The sequence below is a fragment of the Hippocampus zosterae genome, chromosome 4, assembly GCF_025434085.1.
Source record: "Hippocampus zosterae strain Florida chromosome 4, ASM2543408v3, whole genome shotgun sequence".
Classification (NCBI taxonomy): Eukaryota; Metazoa; Chordata; class Actinopteri; order Syngnathiformes; family Syngnathidae; genus Hippocampus; species Hippocampus zosterae.
This window is the reverse complement of record NC_067454.1, coordinates 23,308,732-23,330,422: the sequence shown is the minus strand read 5'-3', so window position 1 is coordinate 23,330,422 and position 21,691 is coordinate 23,308,732. Positions and strand designations below refer to the sequence as shown.

General features: G+C 41.1%; 2 protein-coding genes across 3 annotated transcripts; both read right to left on the bottom strand.

The window, feature by feature from the left end:
- Window positions 1-245: 245 nt before the first annotated feature.
- LOC127599311 (nucleobindin-2-like) lies at window positions 246-8,197 on the bottom strand. Its single transcript, XM_052063194.1, has 13 exons — window positions 8,036-8,197; window positions 7,584-7,724; window positions 6,082-6,189; window positions 5,209-5,341; window positions 5,005-5,108; window positions 4,509-4,694; window positions 4,243-4,333; window positions 4,080-4,138; window positions 3,920-4,012; window positions 3,613-3,702; window positions 3,336-3,506; window positions 2,230-2,290; window positions 246-2,146 (listed from the first exon to the last, which is right to left on the bottom strand). Exons 2-13 carry the CDS (start codon window positions 7,722-7,724, stop codon window positions 1,941-1,943), a joined length of 1,443 nt encoding a protein of 480 aa, XP_051919154.1. The 5' UTR covers window positions 8,036-8,197; the 3' UTR covers window positions 246-1,940.
- Window positions 8,198-9,235: 1,038 nt separating this feature from the next.
- On the bottom strand, window positions 9,236-20,846 carry LOC127599315 (lactadherin-like). Of its 2 annotated transcripts, none has more exons than XM_052063201.1 (10): window positions 20,656-20,846; window positions 18,023-18,148; window positions 17,819-17,950; window positions 15,498-15,611; window positions 12,664-12,845; window positions 12,426-12,581; window positions 12,176-12,320; window positions 11,354-11,556; window positions 11,111-11,266; window positions 9,236-10,264 (listed from the first exon to the last, which is right to left on the bottom strand). In XM_052063201.1, the coding sequence occupies exons 1-10, from the start codon at window positions 20,729-20,731 to the stop codon at window positions 10,121-10,123; spliced, it is 1,434 nt and encodes a 477-aa protein (XP_051919161.1). In that variant the 5' UTR covers window positions 20,732-20,846; the 3' UTR covers window positions 9,236-10,120. The 2 variants fall into 2 exon arrangements, with proteins under 2 accessions (XP_051919161.1, XP_051919162.1); XM_052063202.1 differs by having other exon boundaries at window positions 11,354-11,538.
- Window positions 20,847-21,691: the final 845 nt, after the last annotated feature.

Below are 21,691 nucleotides of genomic sequence, written 5' to 3'. Positions count from 1 at the left end.
GTTGGCTCGTTATATTAAATAGTCAATGTAACTGTTAAAAGTGAATGGATGAAATCATTTAATTTTTTTTTTAAGTATATGACTGTTAACATGATTACATCCATTCAGTTTTATCTCGAACTGAGGCATACAGTAGAGACGTACACTGACAAATCCAGCAGCAAGCAATAACAGAAACCCGTGTCTGTAATGTGCAAACTTACTATGCCGTATTTTCGCAAAGAAAACCACTTAGCACAGAGAAATAATAGCAGGGAAGCATGTTTTGTATTTCGGGGGGGGGGGCAAGGAACATAACGAGAACATGTTGATTTGCAGATGCAAAGAAATTATGAACAGAAACAACACTGCATGGCAAGTTAACTAACATCATATATGACCAGATTTAAATCTTTCAGATACATATCACAGATAGGAATTGAATGCAGAGTTCCTGCATTAAAACTCCACTTGTATGGCCTCTTTATTTTTGACCTTTTGCAAATTCTGAGATCAAATGGTAATATTTTTGCAATTCAATTTTATGTATTTTTACCAATAGCTGTCTGCAGTTAAAAATGATCAATTATGATAAACTAAAACATCACACACAAATGTTTATGCAATTTAAAAAAAAATTGTTTACCTGTACAGTGAAACTCCTCTACAATGAAATTTTTGCGGCACAGAATTTTCACGACAGAGGACTTTTCACTATAGAAAATTTATCTGAGGTGTAAACACACACACAAACGAATGTGTACGCTTTATTTTTACTCCAATAGTGCATAGGTCTGAGCATACACTTATTTGACACTTCATATAGCCAGCGCAGAAAGAAAAAAAGGGAAAAATGGCGAAATTTACGATCAGCATTCACTTTCACTTACATCAATTTCTTGCATATGTTTTACTTTGCTTCCTCCATCTTTCATTTTTATTACTTTTATCTTTTCTTCAAGCGTTAAAGCTTTTTTCTTCACTCCTTGGTCTGCAAAGGTCCATTTTTGTAGCCATTTTAGCAATGCAAGGTTCGTGCTGTCTGAAACTAACAATAAATAATTCCTTCGCATGTGTAAGCCACTGTTTACTGTTGCCGCTTCCAAGCTAAACAGTAGTCGCTGTAGGCTGAGGTTGGATTAGACTTGCGTAGAAAGCTTGTTTTCATTGTAGTGAATCTTGTTGCGAGGCAAGGGCAGAGAAAAAGATTTCATATAACGCAACAGGAATTTTTCGTTGTAGAGGTATGGATGAAGATTTTTTTCAAACTAGGGGTATTTTCACATATGTAGGTTTCGTTGTAGAGGAGTTTCACTGTAATGCCGACAAACAACCATCCAATGAATGGGGTGTTCCACAGTTCGTGAAAAGCGGAAGTTGTGTGCCTCATTCAATGAATTCCAAAAATGATCACTTTTTTTCAGTTTTGGCAGATCAGTCCTATAATTATTTCACCAGAATGATTGCTTGTATTTGCTTACCGCATAAATTAAGGTGGCAGGTAAAGGACAAAATATGGCAATAATGTGTGGCCATTTTGTCCAGTAGTGAACACACAGCAAAACCCTTGTTTTTAATGGCAATTTAGTTTGTCATTGAAATGATACAAACTAAAAGATGCTTTCAGTCAAAGTATTGATGAGTGGTCTATTCATAGGAGGGGTGGGGGGATTCACATCACATAATCGTTCTCTGGTGTTTCGTTCAAAGTGACTTTTTCCACAGGCCTTGAAAGGAAATGTATTTTGACTCCTCAAATGTCCCTTTGCTGCCATTATGTTGACAAAATGCTCCTGAAAATCCATACTGTAATTCTTAAGTCGGGCACCCAAAACTGGTATTGTTCAAGGTGTGCGCTTCTCCGTCCAGGGTGTGTTCCAAAGCACCAATCAGTCATCATGGTGAAAAAGATTAGACACTCTTACATTAGACGAGGTTGCAAAAGTCCATTTGTGAAGGCCCTAAGGGAGGTGGTTCTCAATTTGTGGCCTTTCATGGTCCCCTGGAGGCAGATTGTGGTGTGTCTGCTCGCCCACCTGCTGATTCTGGTCCTGATATGCATCCTGATGAACCTGAGCAACAGGTTGAGGCTCTTGGATGAGGGCCTCCTGGTAGTGCTGCTGTTGATTGTCAGCTGCGTGGCTCTCTGGGATGGCATTTCCTTCGACTGCAACAATGACTTCGATCAGCATCGTCAGACAACAGGCCCGGCGCTAAAACCATGAATAAAATAAATGAACCTGGACCTACCATGGACCTCGGCAGGGGGTTCTTGTTTTTCAGCCCTGAGTCGTTCCATGTGATCGACGGCCTGGAAAGAACAAAAGTGAATTAATTTGCATCGCTGATTCAATTCAAAAGGCCTCACTAATTATATATAGACTGTATATATACACACACACTGGACAAATACTTTTCAGAAGACCAATTCTAATCCAATGTTTACATCCAAAGTTATTTAGGGGCGGCATGGATCAGTGGTTGAATGGTCGTCTCCCAACTTGAAGGTTTTGGGTTTGATCCTCAACCCTTGCGACCATGTCAAAGTGTCCTTGAGCAAGGTACTGAATTTCCAGTTGCTCCTGATGCTGTGTCATCAGTAGGTAAATGAGGAATCTGAGTTGAAAGGCGCTAAACAAGAAAAAGCCCGTTTACCTGTTTGATAGTTGGTATGTAACATTCATATTTGCTGAGATAGTCAATTTCAGGTTTTTATTAGCCGTTATCCATAAACATCACTGTCAACACTGTGCCGTGACTCTGTGTGTGTGTTTCACTTACTATCCAGTGTAGCTTTGGTCAAATAAAAAATCTCAGTTCACATGTAAATAAATTTGCCAGCTCACAAGCCATTTTGTCCAGTCAGTAGCTTGATTTAACAAAAAGAAAAAACAAATGAAAGTGAGTGGCTGCCTTTGCAGCAGCTCCTCCACTTTTTATTTCTATTTTCTTCCTTTCATAGCTTTGCTGTTGTAATTGGGAATTTCTCCATTGTGAGACGAATAAAGGTTTTCTTATTCTTATTGATCATGCATTGCTACTCTTTGTTCCTTCATCTATATGATTGAAAATCAGCTCTACTTGACGACCTTGAGAAGCAGCTCAGTTTCCCTGGAAAAAGCCTCAAAAGGTCGCGCAAAAAATATAACCGGCATTTTTGTCCAGTCCTGTTTCATGAGTTTTTTTAAAATAATTTTTTGAACCACAATTCAAAAGCGATATCTGATGTGCATTACATTATAACTTTTGTCTGTTTCAAGTTCTTTCTATGCCCCCAGTGGAGTTTTCCTTTCATTAAGAGCGACGCAACAAAAATTTTGTCCTCGTGTGCGTGTGTTCAACGCTGGTGCCCTTACCTGTTGCAACTCAACTTTCTGCGCATTCAGCTGCTCCTGTTGCTTATCCAGCTCATCTCTCTGTTTCTGAAGTTCAGCAGTTTTCTGGTGAAGCTCCTGTTCTTGGCGAACGAGGTGGTCCTCAAACTCCCTCAACTCCTCATCTGTGTAGGCCTGGTTCTGCTCCAAAGTCTACAAACACCACGTGAACCCTGGTCCATTTTAGAGTCCTTGAATTTGTTGAAGTGATAACAATGTTTGTTGGAGGGTTGTTTTTTTTTGGGGGGGGGGGGCTTACCTCCCAGCTATCTGGCTCCAAGAATTCTTTTTTATTTGTAGCAGTCATGAACTCATCTAAAGAGACCAGCCTGTCTTTGTTTGAATCCACCTGCAAGTGTTTACAGTCAATAAATGACATGACTATTCGTTCATGATGCAATACGTGAAGACAGGCCACACACCCGCACAGCATAATGGTAAAAGGTGTTTCTCATGTTTACGTTTCATACTTTATTCAAGTTCACAAGAAAAATTAAGCTAGCCAACCGTAGGTACAAAATGCAAATGTGGCTGCTTAAGTTTATATTTCAACAGCTATCCAATACCTCGTTCATGACATGCTCCCTCATGCGTAACCTCTCCTCCTCCATTTCCACCATATCATCCTCCTCATTGGTGGGATCGTAGAGTTTTTCCAGCTGAAACATTAGCGAGCAACAGTCAAGGACTTTTTCGCCAGAACATCAACATGACATGACTTCTCACCTCCTTGGTGAACAGTGACTCCAGTTCCTGTTCATCAAAGAAGCCATCTCCGTTGGTGTCTGCATCAGGCAGAGGAAGACATAGATGCCATGGCTGAAGAGTGTGTGTGTGTGTGTCTTGTCATTAAAAGGAGGAAACCTGTCGCACTGAAAGCATGACTTACCATGCAAATTGAAGAAAGTTTTGGGATCAAAATCCTCTGGGTCTAAGCCATCCGTATCTTCCCACACTTCCTTGAGTTGATTCTGGCTACCCTGCGAAGATAACACCTCATTAATCAATACATGTCAAATAGTTGACAAATGATGCTACATGTATTCGCTCCCAACACTAGTCAGAGAAGGTTTGGGAGATTCAGTGTTCGCACCAGGAATTACAATCGATCCAAATATGACAAGTGAGTGTGAACACAGTCCCGGTCAGACTTACCGGGTGGTTGACTTTGGGGTGGTCGGCGTGTTTTTTCCGCAGCTCGTCGTAGTGCTCCTCCTCTCGCTTTCGCTCGTCTTCATCCAGCGTCTTCAGGTGTTCCCGCCTGTCGTGCTCTTTCATCATTTCATAACGCTTGAACTCCTCGTGTCTCTCTTTGTCGAAGTTCTCCAGATCGTTTGTGGCCTTGAGACGCAAACATCATGAGTTGTTTTGAGCTAAATTGTCCAATGATATTAGCAGTAATGTGAGTGAAAATACAGCGTGCAAATCATTTCTTTGAACTCCGACTTAGCAAGGAGAAAAGCATATACTGAACTGTTGCTATCGATCCCGGATTAGCCACTTCAGTCAACCTCGAACAACGAACAGCTACGTTGCTGTCTGTTGACAGGCTTTGCCATCGATCAATATTCCTCACAGTTGCCTGAACAGTGTGTCTACAAGTCATTCAGGACGCGAGTGTTCAAATACTTTTGCTGGCCAGCCGATTTACCGATTTGATCAGGCGATCCAGGTCATCCACTTCAAACGTATGTGGGTTCATATGGTTCAAGTATTCAAACTGCTTCAGCAGAGCTTGGTGGTCCACTGCAATATCTATCGAAAAGAGACATGTGCACAAACAAGTTACAAGTTTTATGTTACATACATTAAGATTCAAACATATTTTTTCTGTTTTTTTCTACACTTGACCTACCATTTCCGCCTTCAAGGTCATGCCGAGCCTTGATGAGTGTCCTGAGTCGATTTACCTCTTGCCTCTTCAACTCGTCCAGTTTTGTTCTGACGTGGTGGCTGACAAAGTCCAGCTCTTTGGCAAGTTTACCTTGCTAGAAGTAAACATTAGTCAACATCACTTGTAACAAAAAAAAAACAAAACAAAAATTCAATTTCACGGTTTTCCATTATAAGGCGCATCGAAGTATAAGGCGAATCTTTAATGAATGGCCTATTTTAAAATGGTTTTCATATCTAGGGGGCGCTGCATTGAAAGGCGCATAAAGTAGAAGACACAGTAGTGGCTGAAGTTGCGTTCTGCATCCACTTGATGAAGCTACACTAAAGGGAATACGACACAATACAGCTTTATTTCTATAACACTTTTACAACTAGCTGCAGCTGGAACAAAGCGCTTTACAGAACATTTAAAACACTACGTCCAAGAATTCAGAATATTGATACAGATATAAGGATTATAAGGCGTACTCTTGAGAAAATGGAATGCGTTTAGGTATGCCTTATAGTGCGAAAAATGCGTTCAATATAATTGTTGTAATACATTGCATTTGTTGTATAGTGATGGAAAGGTTTTCATATTGGGCACCAATGAAGGTTTGCGTCTGCGATGCCCTTCATAGGGCACTCTTAAACATCCGTAAAAGGGGACTTAAAGTACAACTTGGACATTAAGACACTGTAGTATCAGAGTGACACATCTCACTACTTTTGAGTTTGCACACAAAATTATCATTGTTGAAGGAGGAGAAGCGGGTGATTAATGGTTTTTCCTCATACATCACATCGGTACTCGGAGCCGTAAATCAAAGTACACGGTAAAGAGGGCTTTCACCTTGATATCTTCCATGTCGGTATTATGGAGCTTTTCTCTGAAATGTTCATCTTTTTCAAGAAAATCAATGACTTCTCTGAGGTAGCGGTCATAGTGGAGCCCGGTGTCCTTTAGCAGAAGAAACAATGCCAAACAAAGAATGCCATGTGATTGAAATCATGAAAATATCATAATACTGCAGGATAACACAATACACTGTATTTAAGAACCTAAACAATTGTCTGAACACCTCCGTTTGATGTTTAAATAGACAATGTTTATCATCAATGTTTTTTTTAATTTTCCTTTTATAATTTTTGCTTGCCTTTTGTCAATCTGTTATTGTATGCTCTGAATATGCTCAATAAACAATAAACAAACAATGTTTATCATCTTTGTGGGGGGTGGGGGGGTTCCATGTCAGTTTTACAGTAAACCTCATTTCAGGGAAGCAAATAATACATTCAAACTCTCTTGTTTGGAAAGTTGGAAACTTCTTTGGAGTGTAAAAACCAGCGCCAAGTAGTACTTATCATTTAATATTTGTGTACGTCTTAGTAAGTTTGAATGTTTAAAATATGTCTTTTGTTTTTGATTATCTTTTTTTTTTTTTAATACGGTCTTTCTATAAATCAGATTTCCAGTTCTTGTAGGGAGGTAATGCCAAAATTCAAAATGCCTTTTAAATGCGAAAGCTTTTAAAGCTGAGTAAAAGCGTACACCATGTGTAAACTCGAGGCCCGGGAGCCAGAACTCGTCTGCCACATCTTTTTGTCAAATAAAGCAAATCGAGTTTGTTTTGCTGAATGGATTTGTTCCATTTATTTTAGCAGAAATTTTGTATGAAATTGCAATTCTTTGTCCCCTACTACAGATATTAATAGCATTTTTTCTCCCTCACCCCCACCCCTTTTTTTTTTTTACCAAATCTCTTCTGAACAAGGCGGCCCGGTAGCCCAGTGGTTAGCACGTCGGCTTCACAGTGCAGAGGTACCGGGTTAGATTCCAGCTCCGGCATCCCTGTGTGGAGTTTGCGTGTTCTCCCCGGGCCTGCGTGGGTTTTCTCAGGGTGCTCCGGTTTCCTCCCACATTCCAAAAATATGCATGGCAGGCTGATTGAACACTCTAAAATTGTCCCTAGGTGTGAGTGTGAGCGTGGATGGTTGTTCGTCTATGTGTGCCCTGCGATTGGCTGGCAACCGATTCAGGGTGTCCCCCGCCTACTGCCCGGAGACGGCTGGGATGGGCTCCAGCACACCCCGCAACCCTCGTGAGGATCAAGCGGTACGGAAGATGAATGAATGAATGAATGAATGAATGAATGAATGAATCTTCTGAACATGAAGGGGCTTGCCGCACATTGCCGCAAGGTCCTGTTCTTTTTGGAAAAAATGCTTATTCTACATGGGGTGTTTACAGAACTTCAATTGCAACTTTGTTTTATTTGTAAATCCATTCAAGTGCTGTGTTGAGTCCAAATTATTAAAATCCTAATGAGAAATAAAAGGTAGAGAATCACTTACCACATTAGCAGGAGCATCTTCAATTCTAACCTCTGGCTCTTTAATTTTGGTCCTGTCCTTACTGATGGGAACTGCCTCTGAAGTGAGCAGCTGGACCAGCACCAGAACCCAGCTGATTGGCAGGACACGACTCCACCACATCTTTTAATAAATAAGAATAGTTTTAACAACAACGAATATAAAACCTTTAGTACCTTGATGTCATATAGCCTAGAGTGGTAATGTCGCTTGTGAATTTTTTTTTTTTTGTCACTGATCAAACCTTGACTGGTTGGGGTCCAAAAGGAACTGTTGACGTTAGCCTTAGCACTGGCACTGACAGTTTTAGCCGCGGAACCCCCAAACAACTAAAAATGACCTTATTCTGATCTGATTTTGTTAACATCTCCAATAAAACCACGGTGCAACATCCCCAACAAAAGCGACTAAAGGTGTCTTTATTGTATACTCACGTTACTGTGGCTGTTAAACACAATTTGCTTTGAATATTTCTCAATCGCCGCCTCTCAAGCAGGAACTCTGTCGGCAAGTAGCTTGTTAGTCCGCTCAAGGAAGATCCCCAGTCATAATATGTCTTTCTCATTGGTCAGTTTGCACGTCGGTCAAGGCAACGGGCAGTTTGGTTGCATCGAATAGTACGTGGCGAGGTGACGAAACGTTTCATCTCGATGTAGACACTGCGCGTGTGCACACTTCAGTCAGACTACGAGTTGCCAAGGCGAAAACGTCACGATGTATTTGTATTTGCTTTGTTTTACTCTGCTCTTTTCTGCCAGGTCGGCTTTGCAATTAAGAATCAGTTCTTACCTGTACAAATAAACGTTGAAATGATAAAAAATGCCATTAATTGGCAGTTAGATGTTGCATATGTCAATATTTAATGTTTTAATTGAGGAATTAGCGCTTCTTTTTAGGGAGCATCATAATCTCTCCGTGTCCTAGTGTGCCTAATTTGATGCAGTAATTCACCACTCGACCATGTTGCATTTGTCCAGTTTGCTTCCAGGCAGATTAAATCTTTTTTGTTTTTCAGTCAATTAAGGACAACTGGATAGGTGGTTGTATTTTGCTTCAATCTGATTAGTTTTCTTTGCTCTGTGAGTGGGACATGTGCCGTTTTATTTTTTTCAGATACAATGAAAGTAGAACCAGGTGAGGAAAAAAGGTATGCTTTTTAACATCAGGTTTTCCCCTAGTGTGCGACAAATAAAGGATATCTTATTTTATGGTGTCAGTTTGCTTTTGAGTCGCTCGCTCTGCTGACCTCTGACCAGGGCAAGTGGCTTGTTCTTTTTAGAAAATGGTGGTCATATAATTAGGATTATTTTTAACCACAGCTATTATGACAACCTGGTTACCAATTACTTTGTAGCCTTAACTCCTCAAGTTTTTTTTTTTTTTTTACATGTGTTGAATCTTAATCTTTACCCGTCGTGCTGGGTCAAATACTCAATGCAGTCAATGTTGGTGCAAAAAAACACAATTGGCTCGGTCCCTTTTGGACCCAGTGATGAGCTAGGAAATTCACTCAATTTGGCCAAACATACCAAGACTGTAAGCATCATTACAAGAATGGCTTATAGGGTGTAATTATTCTTGTAAAACAGAAGGCCAAATATAGCAGCATGCAAAAAGGGCAACTAAATGTATCGTAGCTTCTGCAAGATCTTTTAATTGTTTTGAATATCATCAGGCTAAATTGTGTGCTACTCTATGTCCATTAAACATCAGTCTTTCTATCATACCAGTGTTTGTTGAGGTGTCCTTAAATTGGCCGTGACACTGATGAGACACCATCTTTGGGAGTCTTTCCTTCAGATTACCTCTCATGCGGCCCCCTTGTACAGATGACTTCTTGGGCAGATGATTGGCAAGTCTGTGCATGCATGAAAACTACTACCACGACCCTCTAACCAGTTGGAAAACTATGTAGAAAACAAACTAATTGCATATTACTTCTTTTATAATGCACAAGAAGAAACAAGACTATGTATTCATCTTTAATTAACTACCTGGATCGTAGTGCAATAATACATATGTACAATTATTTCAAGTGTATCTAGCTACACATTAAGTGCTGTAAAACTGTTACCTCAAAATAGCAATTAAAAAAAAAACATGAATAGAAATACATTTGAAATGTGTAACGAAAAAGTCTATCTACAGGACTCACAGCGTACCGAAATCCATATTGCACTCACCACGCTTCATCATGCTACTGTACTTTGTGCTCCACTCGTGAATTAAAGTTGGACAGAAAGATGTTTAAACCCAACAGCAGCAGTATTAGCATGGAGGTCTGTACACATCATGCAAAGATAGTGGATTAATTGGAAGATTGTAAGAAGATGATACGATTTAGAGAATGTGCAATGTGAGATTAAAAAAAAACACACAACACACAATGTTTTGAAGTCCCAGCTATTCCGCCAACATGATCTTCATCCAGAGAATCATACAGTACGGTGTAAACTCTGTCAGAGGAGGAGATGAGGAAGTGAAATGTCGATGCAGGCCTGCGAAAGTAAGTTGAATCTCTAGTCATCGCAGCCCAGCAACTCCATGCGGAGAGTGATGCGCTCGTGCCACTCCCAGGGAACCACCCGGACATATCGGGCATAGAACGGTGGCTCAAATACATTCTTCATATGACTGTTGTTGTCAATATTGCCTTGGAAAAGCTGAAGTAAGGAAGATAAGATAAGAAAAGATAAGAAAAACCTTTATTAGTCTCACAATGGAGAAATTCCCAATTCACAGCAGCAAAGTTATGAAAGTAAGAAGTAGAACAACAAAATAAAGGAGTTGCTGGAAAGGCAGCCACTCTCGCGGCGCCATTTTGAAGTCAAAATCTCAATATCAAAAAGTCAATATCGTGTGTATGACTTATTAGCGACAGAAATGGTCCACAAACAGCAGTTTCTTTTGCATGAATCAATGCAAATATCAATGTTATCATGTCATTTTCTGCCACACTCAATCATGGTCAAATGGTTAAAACACTCTCCCTACTCTTAATAGTGACAGTAAAATACATGGGGGAAATGTGAGCTACGTGGACAAAAACACCTCCGGGAGTTGGGCGAGAGCCCCGAGTTCCTCCGAAATCAGAATTCTCCCTCATATGGACATTTTAGACCAGTCGATGCATCCGAGATTGTGGGGAGCAACATGAGGAAGGTCCTTTGATGATCCAGCATGACTGTGTCCGACTGCACAAGCAAAGTCCATCCACACGTGCTTGGAGGAGTTTGGTGTCGCGGAACCTGAGAGCCTCGACCCCATTAACATTGTTTCTCCAATTTTCTATTGCTATGGGTTAATGGCATGAATCTCAGTACTTGGGTCCACACAATTCATAGCGCAGCCAATGCAACCATCTAGAGGATTTGTGTTTTCGTTCAATTGGGGCATGTGTGGAATAAAAGGCATTTTTGGACTCTCTAACGTGAAAATTCTGGATGATATATTGCATAAACATTATATAGGTAAGAGATTTGTCTGAATAGTGCTTGTATATTACTGACCTTATCGCTATCTGTGTTAATGTCCTTCACCATACTCCAAGACTCTTCGTCGTTACTGTAAGCCACTTTGAAAGCAGACACAAATTGCACCACCCCAAAGTCTTTGGCACCTTGAGTGACGATACCCGTCAGGCGCTTTGTCTTCTCGAGATCCACCTGAGCAAGAAACATTTATTACGATGAAGGTTTTGGAAATGTGTGTCATTCCGGTGCAGTCATGAACCGACGAGCCCCGTACGCCACCTGGATCCACTCCGATCGGTTGTTTTGGGAAGGAGACCACGCATTAGTCTTCCCCTGCTTATCCAGGCGGGCAAACTGAGGGAGCCAGGTGAAGGAATCGATGCCCCACGTGCGGAAGGAACTGGAGGCTGAAAGTTGGCCGTCTGAGATCAGCCGAGATTTCATTCCCATTGGCTCTGAGCACCCTGTTGTGTTTGAATAAACTGTGAATAAAGAAAACAGACAGAAGGGAGGAATGGAAAAAAAGTCAAGAGAGCAAAAGCAGAAAAGATGAAGGAATAAACCCGCAGAAGAAATTAATCAACGTCCTCCACCAGAAAATCAGAAAGTAAAAATGTGACTGATCCAAAAAAATTCCAGTTGAAAGCAATGTCAGAGTGGACAAAGAGGAATAAGGCAGAAGGGATAGTGGCACGCATGCAAGAAAATGCCATGTGCTCTGCTGCGCAGCCATTCTGACATTTCGTGACTACATTTAACGATAGCTTAGCATCGGTTTAGCATGGCTTAGGCTTAGCATTTGTTCTCCTGTTAAATACGACTCGTCCTTCTTTCTCAAGTGTTGCTTATTCGCCGCCTCGGAGACTTTCAGAGAAGCGGCTGCTGATTACCTGACACGCTTCCCCAGCCAGCCGACAGACTTGCAAACTACAAATATCCACCGCACAAGTCGTTGCGTTATCTCTGGAACATTTTCAGCTTTCAGCAGCACAACAGGCAACGGCCCAAAGCAGAACACCCGGCACGCAATTTGTGATGGCATGCCGTGTTATTATTCACCATGAGAATTCAATTGCAAGGGGATGTTTTTGGTGCGTTTACCATTGAGTTCGCATCCCACTAACTCCATACGCAGTGTGCATGCCTTTCGGCAAACCACAGGAATGATGCGGATGTACTGGGCAACGATGGGTGGGTCAAAAAGATTGGTCTTTGTGCTGTCGTTATCTGTGTTGCCCACCAAAACCTGCAATGCAAAGTTGTATGATGACATGGACATACATGGACTGTACCCTGTAGCACTACGCTCTTTGTATGGGGGGGCTTTAAACCATGCACCATACTGTCTAACCTTGTCTCTCCGTTGTCCATCCATTCTGTATGTGGTGTAAGTATTTCCGTCAAAGCTGCTGGACACCTTGAAGGCCTTTATGTATTCTGCCGTGCCCATTCGACTAGCGCCTTGGGTTATTATTCCTGTTAGCCGCATCTTTTTCTGCATGTTGATCTAGCGTCAAGAAGTGGTGACGTGTGATCGTTGTTGAAGCTCTTTTCAGTTCGATAAAAGTGTGAACTATGACTTCTCTCACCTCAATCCAAGGATTCTTGTCATGGGTCGCTGACGTCCAGGCATTGACGATACCTTGATTATTGAGCCGAGCCAACTCCGGGCCCCAACGCTGAAGACCCAGAATACCATAGTGCACAGAAGAAGCGGATATCTGGGACTCTGCGATTGCTCCTCCCTCCATTCCCAGTAAAGAAATACAACCTGAGACACAAAAATTTCAATATTTTTTAGAGCTGTCAAACGATTAAAATATTTAATCGCATTAAAAATGCAACTGTCATAATTAACTCAAATGGACTAAAAATGATTATCCACACATTTTTTATCGTTTCTGAATTTCCTTTTACATTTTTTGTCCTATTTTCCCCCATTTTAATGCTCTCATCAACATGGAATCATGAATCAGTTTTCTATGTGCAAAATGCAAATATTTACTGAAATAACAATTTTGATTTTCAATTTTACATGAACATTTTTCACTTGGAGCAGTTATTTACACATAATCTCTCACACAATATTACTGTCCATCAACAACAGTGAAAACAATATTTTGTCACACAACAGCTGCTTTAACAGCTTTTTTTATAAAATCAAAACAGAGCAATATAACATTATAAAGTGCACATCTAACGTAAACTAGTACTCAGCCTATAGTAGAATTAAACCATGGTTGCATACTTCGTTTTTCTCAAGTTTACTTTGAACACAGCAGTCTGTTTCTGTATGTTTGTTGAAGAATAACGAGACACAGGACACCAGCGTTCATTATGTGCCGCTGTATTCCAAACTGCCCGCCGTACAAAAAAGTGCACGCACTTCACCCGTGCTGCTGGGGCAAACCATTCTGAACGGTGTGTGTGTGGGGGGGGTTGGCGGGCTCACTCCCCCTAACACAGTCAGGCTGTTGATTGTGTTGGTCCTTCTTGCGCGGAAGTCTCTCTACAGTTTTTGTGTAGACCTCATTTCGAATGACTACACTTGGTTCGATGACAACACTGGAGACGTTTTATTTTCGCTAGGTCGCTACCACTGTCAGACAAACACAGAGAAGCTCCACCCGCTCTTTTTACATGGACGCAGAACACTGTAACCTTCCACACAAAATAGTTCCAAACAAGTAACAATCGTGTCAGTGGCATATATCTTATACCTGTATGATACAGAGAGAGAGAGAAGAACAGATAACTTTGGTCTTGTCAGTGGAGCAATCGGGCAACTTTTTAAAAGTAAACTTTCCATTCATAAACTCTTTAAGTATCCGTTTTCGGTGTCTCATGCTGCCGTGGCTGGCAAAACAGACATGGGCGTGGACTTCTGCAGCGCGCTTGTTGTTTTGTCCTGGTGTATTTATAGAGCAACGTAACATCCGCTTGTGACGTGAGCCGCGTTAATCTCGCGAGAAAAATTTTAATCCCATTAAAATTCATTTAAATTAATGCCAATAAAAACGCGCTAAACCAACAGCTCTAATATTTTTACATTTAAAACATAGTAGAGCGCCATTCACTCACATAGGCTGCATGCTGTGAAAATTGGACACCCGCACTGCCTCCAACTGCCTGATGCGCTTTTAATAGTCTTTCAGCAAACACAAATTAAATCACTGAATTAGTCATTAGTCATACACTGAATTAGTCACAGGCATACGTTTTATGGCTTAATCGTAACTGTCCATGGGCAATGGCAAATCACACCCACGAGACTGTTTGAATGATCCTTGGACACAAGCTGAGCAAAAGAGGGCTACTCGGCAAGTGGAGAGTGTGAACTCATTGATTCTGTAGTTCAATCACTACTCTGCATTGAATATAAAACACAGACCGTTGAAGAATGTGGCAAAGCAATGCTAGAATGCTGGGAGGGGTCGAATAATGTGAGGGAGCAAAAGTCAAATACAATACAAAGTTGAAGAATGCCATCCATCCATCCATCTTGTTCTATTCATCTCGGGGTTGGTCACATCAGGCAAGAAAGGCCAGATTTGCTTCTCCCCAGCCACTTTATTCAGCTCTTCCTGTGAGATCCCGAGGTGTTCCCAGGTCAGCCGACAGTCACCGCAAAGTGTTCTGGGTGTTCCCCAGGGACTTTTCCTAGTGGGTTGTGGATGGAAAACCTCAACTAGGGTGGGGACTGGTAAATTGAGAGCTTTGCCTTTTGGCTCAGCTCCTCCTTCTTCACAACAGATTATGCAGAGTCTGGATCACTGCAGATACCGCACTGAGACACAGACCCCTCCACTTGGGGCAGGGGTCTGTGTCTTCAACTCGAAGAGGGCAGCCCACTCTTTATCAACTGAGGTTCAAGGCCTCAGATTTGGGTGTGCTGAAAATTGAGGCTTGCTGAAGTCAACAGAAGCAAATCTTCTGCAAGAAGCAGAGTCCGCCAAACCGGAGCGCCTCGATGTCTTGGTTGCGCTTACAAATTCAGTCCATGAAGTGCATGAACAGAATCGGTGACAAAAGGCAGCGCTGGTGGAGTCCAGCCTTCACTGGATATGAAACAGACTTACTGCCAGCAATGCGGGCCAAAATCAGACAGCGGTTGTACAGGGAGCGAGCGGCCTGTATTGGCACACTATATTCCCAGAGCACCATTCACAGGACTGTTTGGAACAGGGCAAAATGTCTTCCCCTAGTCCACAAAGAACATGTAGAACAATTGGATGAACTCCCAGATGAAAACCACAAAGCACCATCCTGAGCTACTGAGGTTGAATGGACTTCCCAATGGAACCTTATTCGTTGAAATCCTTGACGATATACCACAAATATACACATATGATACTCGAAGAATGAATACAGTAAATGTCCGAGAATGAAAGGAGCGATATTTTACTGAGTATTGCACACGTACGTAGGTGGCACTGCTTCCCAACATAGGGTGACGGGCACTGACACGAGTAGTCGCCATCGAGATCTCTGCATACGCCTCCATTTTTACACGGTCGGTTGGCGCAGTCGTTCACATCTGGAAATAAAGACAACTTTATTATTGAAAATCACCAAAGCACAGAATACAAAACAGGAGTGGCTTTAGCAATAATAGAATATCATAGAATTTGACTGCGTGGCTACTTATGAATTCTGTTTCTTCGTGTCTTTTTTTATTTTTATTCAGTAGCCATGTCAACAAAGCGTCTTGCGTCTTGTACTGTAGTCCCTTTAAACAAGGTCTCTGTTATGGAGTCAAACCACCATAGGCGTAGACCAAACTCCAAACATCACATGGCCAAGGCTATGGAAACATGCAGCTAAGATGGTCTAGGGGAGTGTCGAGGTTGCTTAATCTATGTGAATTCAAAACAGAAAATGGCCATGACTTGTTTCTGCCTTCCAAATGGAAAACATTTATTTACCTGACATTCTCTTTTGATCCCTCAGTGGATGACCGAATGAGCAAGCGCATTACAGATTATCAATCCAAAAATAAAATACTGTACTTTTGTCAACCATTTAAATTCCAAGTACACCTCCTAAATATATCACAGAGCTGAGTCTGGATATGGATAATAATATTGAGTGATTTATTCCAGATTAAATTGAGATGAAATGAGATTTCAGTGAATTACTTGGATTGAGAATCTAAAGGACTTTCATTCTAAATTCACTTACTTGACAATGACGAGTAGGACGTTTTAAAACATGAATGTTTTAAAACGTGAGCAACCAGGATATCATGATAACCTTTTTAAGGCATGTTGACTTGAATTTATGCAAGAACAAAACAATGCATAGTGTCAATTACTGTATCAATGCCTGTCTCTGGATTTCCACAAACCCAGACGACTTAACTGCATTCTCAACAGAAGTAATCGACACCCAAAGTAAGTAACCAAATACGAGTGAATCATTTTAGGCATATTCTATACTGATTCATCACCCAAGCCTTTGACTACTTCACATCAAATTGCGATTACCAGATCCATAATTGCCTCCTCAAACGACTTGTTTTTCCCCCCCAAGGAAAAATATCACAATTTTTTCTAGTTGATGCCAACTAGCCTACTATGTTTGTGCAACTGTATTAGTTATAAACACTTCCTTTGCTATTGTTTCTTGTTGTTTATCATTGATCAATTGTGATTCAATGGCAATAAACAAATACCCAATTAATGGAAGTATTTTGTGTTGATTTCAAAATTGCGTCATACAATCCCCCCCATGAACAATGAGAATGCCTTGTGCTACCTTGTATGGCCTAATAGATTCTGCTCAAGCAGAAGACGGGTTGACGTAATGCCACATGGAACCGTGCAATTCTTGCTCAGCTAAGAGGATTGCTCAAAACTTTGAAACAAATGCCAGTGTGGGTGTGACAACACAAATAAAACAATTGAGAAAAGCTCAACCCTATTCAGTAAGAATGCGAAAATAATCTGACTGATTTGCTCTAAATCCAGCGCTGCAGCATGAGGCCTAAAATAAGCGGCGCATTTTGTAAATAGTATTTCATTTACACACATTTAAATACTCTAAACAGCTTTAATAAATAAAATGCATATTTGTCAGAACCATACCGTTTTGGACATGACCTGATCATTAGTTTAAAATAGGCGAACACTCTCACTGTAACGATACAAATACAGTAGGTTCCACCCCAAACCACTAGGCCGTTTGTGTCAGTGACATCTGACACAGAAATAGAACTAGTGCAGGGAGTAGACTTCACAAACACTACAATTGGTGGTCAGCCTGTGCATGATGGGAGGGGGAGAGCTTTTCATTCAAAAGAAGTGCCTCTTTAGTAATATCATCAAGGTTTGAGCAGAAAGTGTCTTTAACTCAACAGGTCTGACCTTTTCGCCTTTCACATTGGACCAAAAAAAAAAAATTCCATGAAGAGTGTTTCAAGGGTCTTCAATAAAATATCTGAGCTGTCAAGTCTGTGAGAACCCGTGTGTTGTGGCATCTGCATACTAAAAGACTTGGAGAGGCGTTTTCTAATTAGCCAATCACCGCAGAACTCTGTGAAAGAGACTCTTTCATGAGACCACAGTCAATACAGCACACATCCCATCTACTGGGATGCTACGACGGCCATCGCCTCAATTGTATACGGTATGTTTACTATTGTAGCTAAACAATCGTGCCACATTTTTCGGACATTTTTGAACATCCGAGTGTCAAAAAGTGATGATGCAGGACTTGAAAATGCTAACTTTTGAAGCCACTTACTGGTCTGGCAATGAGCACCCTCAAAGCCTGCCCTGCAGTTGCAGATGTACTCGTTGAAAACATCTCCCCTTCTGGTGGGAGCAATTACCTGGCAAGAGGCATCATTCTTACAGGGGTTGGGACTGCAAGGTCCTGAGTGAAACAAGGCGGAGAACGTCAAGTGCTGCTGTCATTCGTACCGAAATGATGGCTCAATTGTCTTACCTGTCTCTGTGAGGTTGCATGTATCCCCAGCAAATCCATCTGCACAGATGCAGATGAAGGGTTCCTCTCCTACTCCCGTCACGCACGTTGCTCCATTATGGCAATTATTCACTTCACAGTAGTCACCTTGGAAATTTAATCAGAAAAAAAGGGGTTGAAATGAATGATAATACATGGTGATCAATTTCAACCTCATTCAAAGGATTTATCTGATGTGCAACTGTAACTCGGCTTTTATTTAGTGACCGATTTTTTTAAATGTTTTTTTTTTACCTTCTTCACACTAAAAGATGCTTGGTTGTTTTTCGAATCCACTCGCTGAGTAGCAATGGATTTTGAGCTGATTGCATTGACCCGGTAGATTAGGAAGGGCAGCCGGTGTAAAACCTGTACTAAACATATCACGGTGAGGCGACTGTCAGTGGAAAACTGCTTTTTTTTCTTAGAAAATATTGGTCATCAAGTTAGTATTCTTGGTTTATTTGGTTTTCACCCCTTGTTGGATCAAAATCTTGACCCCAGCACTAGGTTAGCTATTTCACCCAATTTGGGTTACTTTGGATGCAGCAGTTTTACGAGGGATGCTGTGGTGATAGCGTGTGGCCTCTCGCTGTTTCCGGATTTAAACCATAGCTAATATGAATATTCTCTGCAATTGGCAAAAGAAAATGTAGGACATAAACGTATGACACATTTTGCACACACAAAAAACATGACAAATTATCACTTATTTTTGATCTGTCAAAATTATGAATAATCTATTTATAGGGTTACAACATTCAAAAGTATGTAACAGGGAAGACAGAAAATTTGGAAGAGGGGTAGAAAACTAAGTCATACTTCTTGGACGGCTCCCGCAACTCAGGCAGAAAGGCGCAGTGGGAGTGGCAGAGCACAGATTTATGAGTCATAATCTGGGTGTTTATTTACTCTTATGATGCTATTCAGGGTTGCTAATCACCCCCTCCAGCAGCATCTGGCATCTTTGACATCAATATGTTGCAGGGGTGAATGGGTTTGACATTCATTTGTAAAGTGAATCTGCATGGCATGGAGAGATTGAAAATATGTTGGGACCGTCATTGTTTGGTTTATGTCTGGGCCTCCTTGGAGACAATGTTAAGTATACCAAGAGTTTGCCTGGTTTTGTAAACTACCCTTTGCATTATTTCCCCAAATGTTTTTAACTGCCAGCTCCAGTAACAAGAGCTCAGGCCTTGGACGTGCGGGCTGCAAAAGAGGCGCTTGAGATGCAATGCATGTTCTGACCTGGCCCCTTTTCAAACGGTGGTTTGTGCACCACACAAGTGACAATATGTTTTCCTATTTCCTATCCCTTGTTAAATTAGTTTCGCGATAGGGAACTACATCACAACATGGTATCAGATTTTTGTTTCAAAAAAAAGCAGAGAGTAGTGGAGACTCTACAACTACGAGCTGTAGAAGCAGTTTATCAAGAACTATTTTATTTGATTTTTTTAATGAATATGGACATTACCATTTTAGTCTGACAACACTGACAACAAAACGTGTCTGTAAGTGGCTGGGATTAAAAGATTCTAGGATTAGCCAGGTGGAAGAGAAGCCTGTAGCACTTGGTCTGCCGGGAATGAGGAATTATACAACATGACAGTGCACCGGGAAAACGCTGGAGATGCTTGCTGCCAATGACCGACCACGCAGACTGACAGGTGATCTGCGAGTGCCACTAAATGTGGGATGTACACACGTCATGACAGTAGACGAGCATCAGCCAATGGCACTCTGAACAGCCCGGACATGTTTAGTTACTATTTTAGGCAGACGATGCGTGTACAGGTGCAGGAAGTTGGCAGGACATTTCCAAGTTGTTCTTAGGTTAGATGAACAGACAGCTGCTTTGTGTTGAATCCAGACAGCAGCACATATGGCGCTATTTTTTTCCCACCTGTACCACTTCATACTGTTTCACCTCAGGGATATTGACTGATACAAATGAAATAATGTTGTAAATAATATATAAATATGACCACAATTGTACATACGTACAGAATGCCTCCAAGTAACTTCAAAAGAAGTCTCATAATTATGTCTCAATTTACAGGAAGAGAGAGAGAAAAAAAACACTGCCCTGCAACAGTTTTTCTCCAAACGCACTCCTTACATGAAATATACGTTGCACAATCGCTAGTATTTTCAGGAAGGTTAAAATAACAGTCTTGCAAGTAGCCTAATGACAGCTTGTTCACAACTGCAGTGACTCTGGAATTCTAAAATATTTATATGTTGTCCTTCAAAAGTGGGAATACATTTCCCGAGAACTGGTGAAGCTCGTAAATAATTGGTTTAGGAATAACGAAAGAGAATTATGCACGTACAGGACCAACGCCATCATTTCATCATTCAAGTTTCAAACTTTCAAAATCCTACGAGCCAACTTGGACTAAAAGGACAGTGCCATAAAACAACAAAAGGCCAATTAACTGGTTTCATTATTTCACAGAAGGAATGTAAAAAAAAAGTTGTGTTGCATGTTTCAGATTCCCAAATTCGTGAAGAGTGCCGATAAACTAACTTGAATCACTGCAACATTTTGAATTTACAGTCGTCACCAAAGCAGCCCATTACATGGAAAGCGAGTCAAATAAACTTACCTATGACCGGCGACAGGCAAAGAAGAAGCATAATCGCTGTCAAATTTACTTCGCTTGCTTTTCTGGAAGATGTCATATTTGTTTACTAGCTTTTTTCAACCAAGGTAGTTCGGGCTGCGGCAGAAATACTGCTTGTAGCTACATTCAAGTGCCCTGAGAAAAGTAGGAATTGTGTCGCAAGCAGCGAGAGGAGGACCCAGCGGTAAAACCCAATGTGAAATGATGTCATAGAGTGGGTGGAGACCTTTGCTTCCAAACTGAACAGTAATACGGAATTACGGTCGAACTAAAAATAATCATTTATAAAGAATGAACCATTATCACCTAATGTACCTGTTAAAATATATATTTCATAATTAACACTCTGTCCTGCAAAACATGAAATCAAACCGCTTTTGACTGAATTAAATATGGTATTGGTAATACGTCTTCATCATTAAAATTCAGTACATCCCCTCGTTCCACGCCACCTCGCAGAAAATTACGGGCACTTTTGTTTTTATAGATATGCAGTTAAAGCAGAATAAAATGTTTGACAAGATGGGACGCTCGAGTAAGCAATTGTTTGGCAAACTATGTCGCCCTCAAGTGGCCATCCTGGCTGACACTGGGTGAGAAGTGGTTTACAGTGTACAGCAGGGGTCACCAAACTTTTTGAGAGTGAGAGCTACTTCATGTGTCCTGATTGTGTGAAGGGCTACCAAATTGATACGCGTCTGAAATAACATTTGTACAAATTAAATTTAATAATATTAGAACATTAGCTAGCTAGACGTATACTGTTGCTAGCTAGTTAATAGCTAAATAGGTAGCTATAGAATCTATAATACTGCCCATGTTTGCATTTTTAAATCATAATTTCTACGAGCAAATCACAATCCTAGCACTGGCGGGCTACTGGTGTGGTCCTCACGGGCTACCTGGTGCTCGCGGGCACCACGTTGGAGACCCCTGGTGTACAGTGTACACTACACAGAGTGTAGTGTACACTCTGACTGGTCGCCAAGAAATGATGTACATTGTACATCCTGACTGG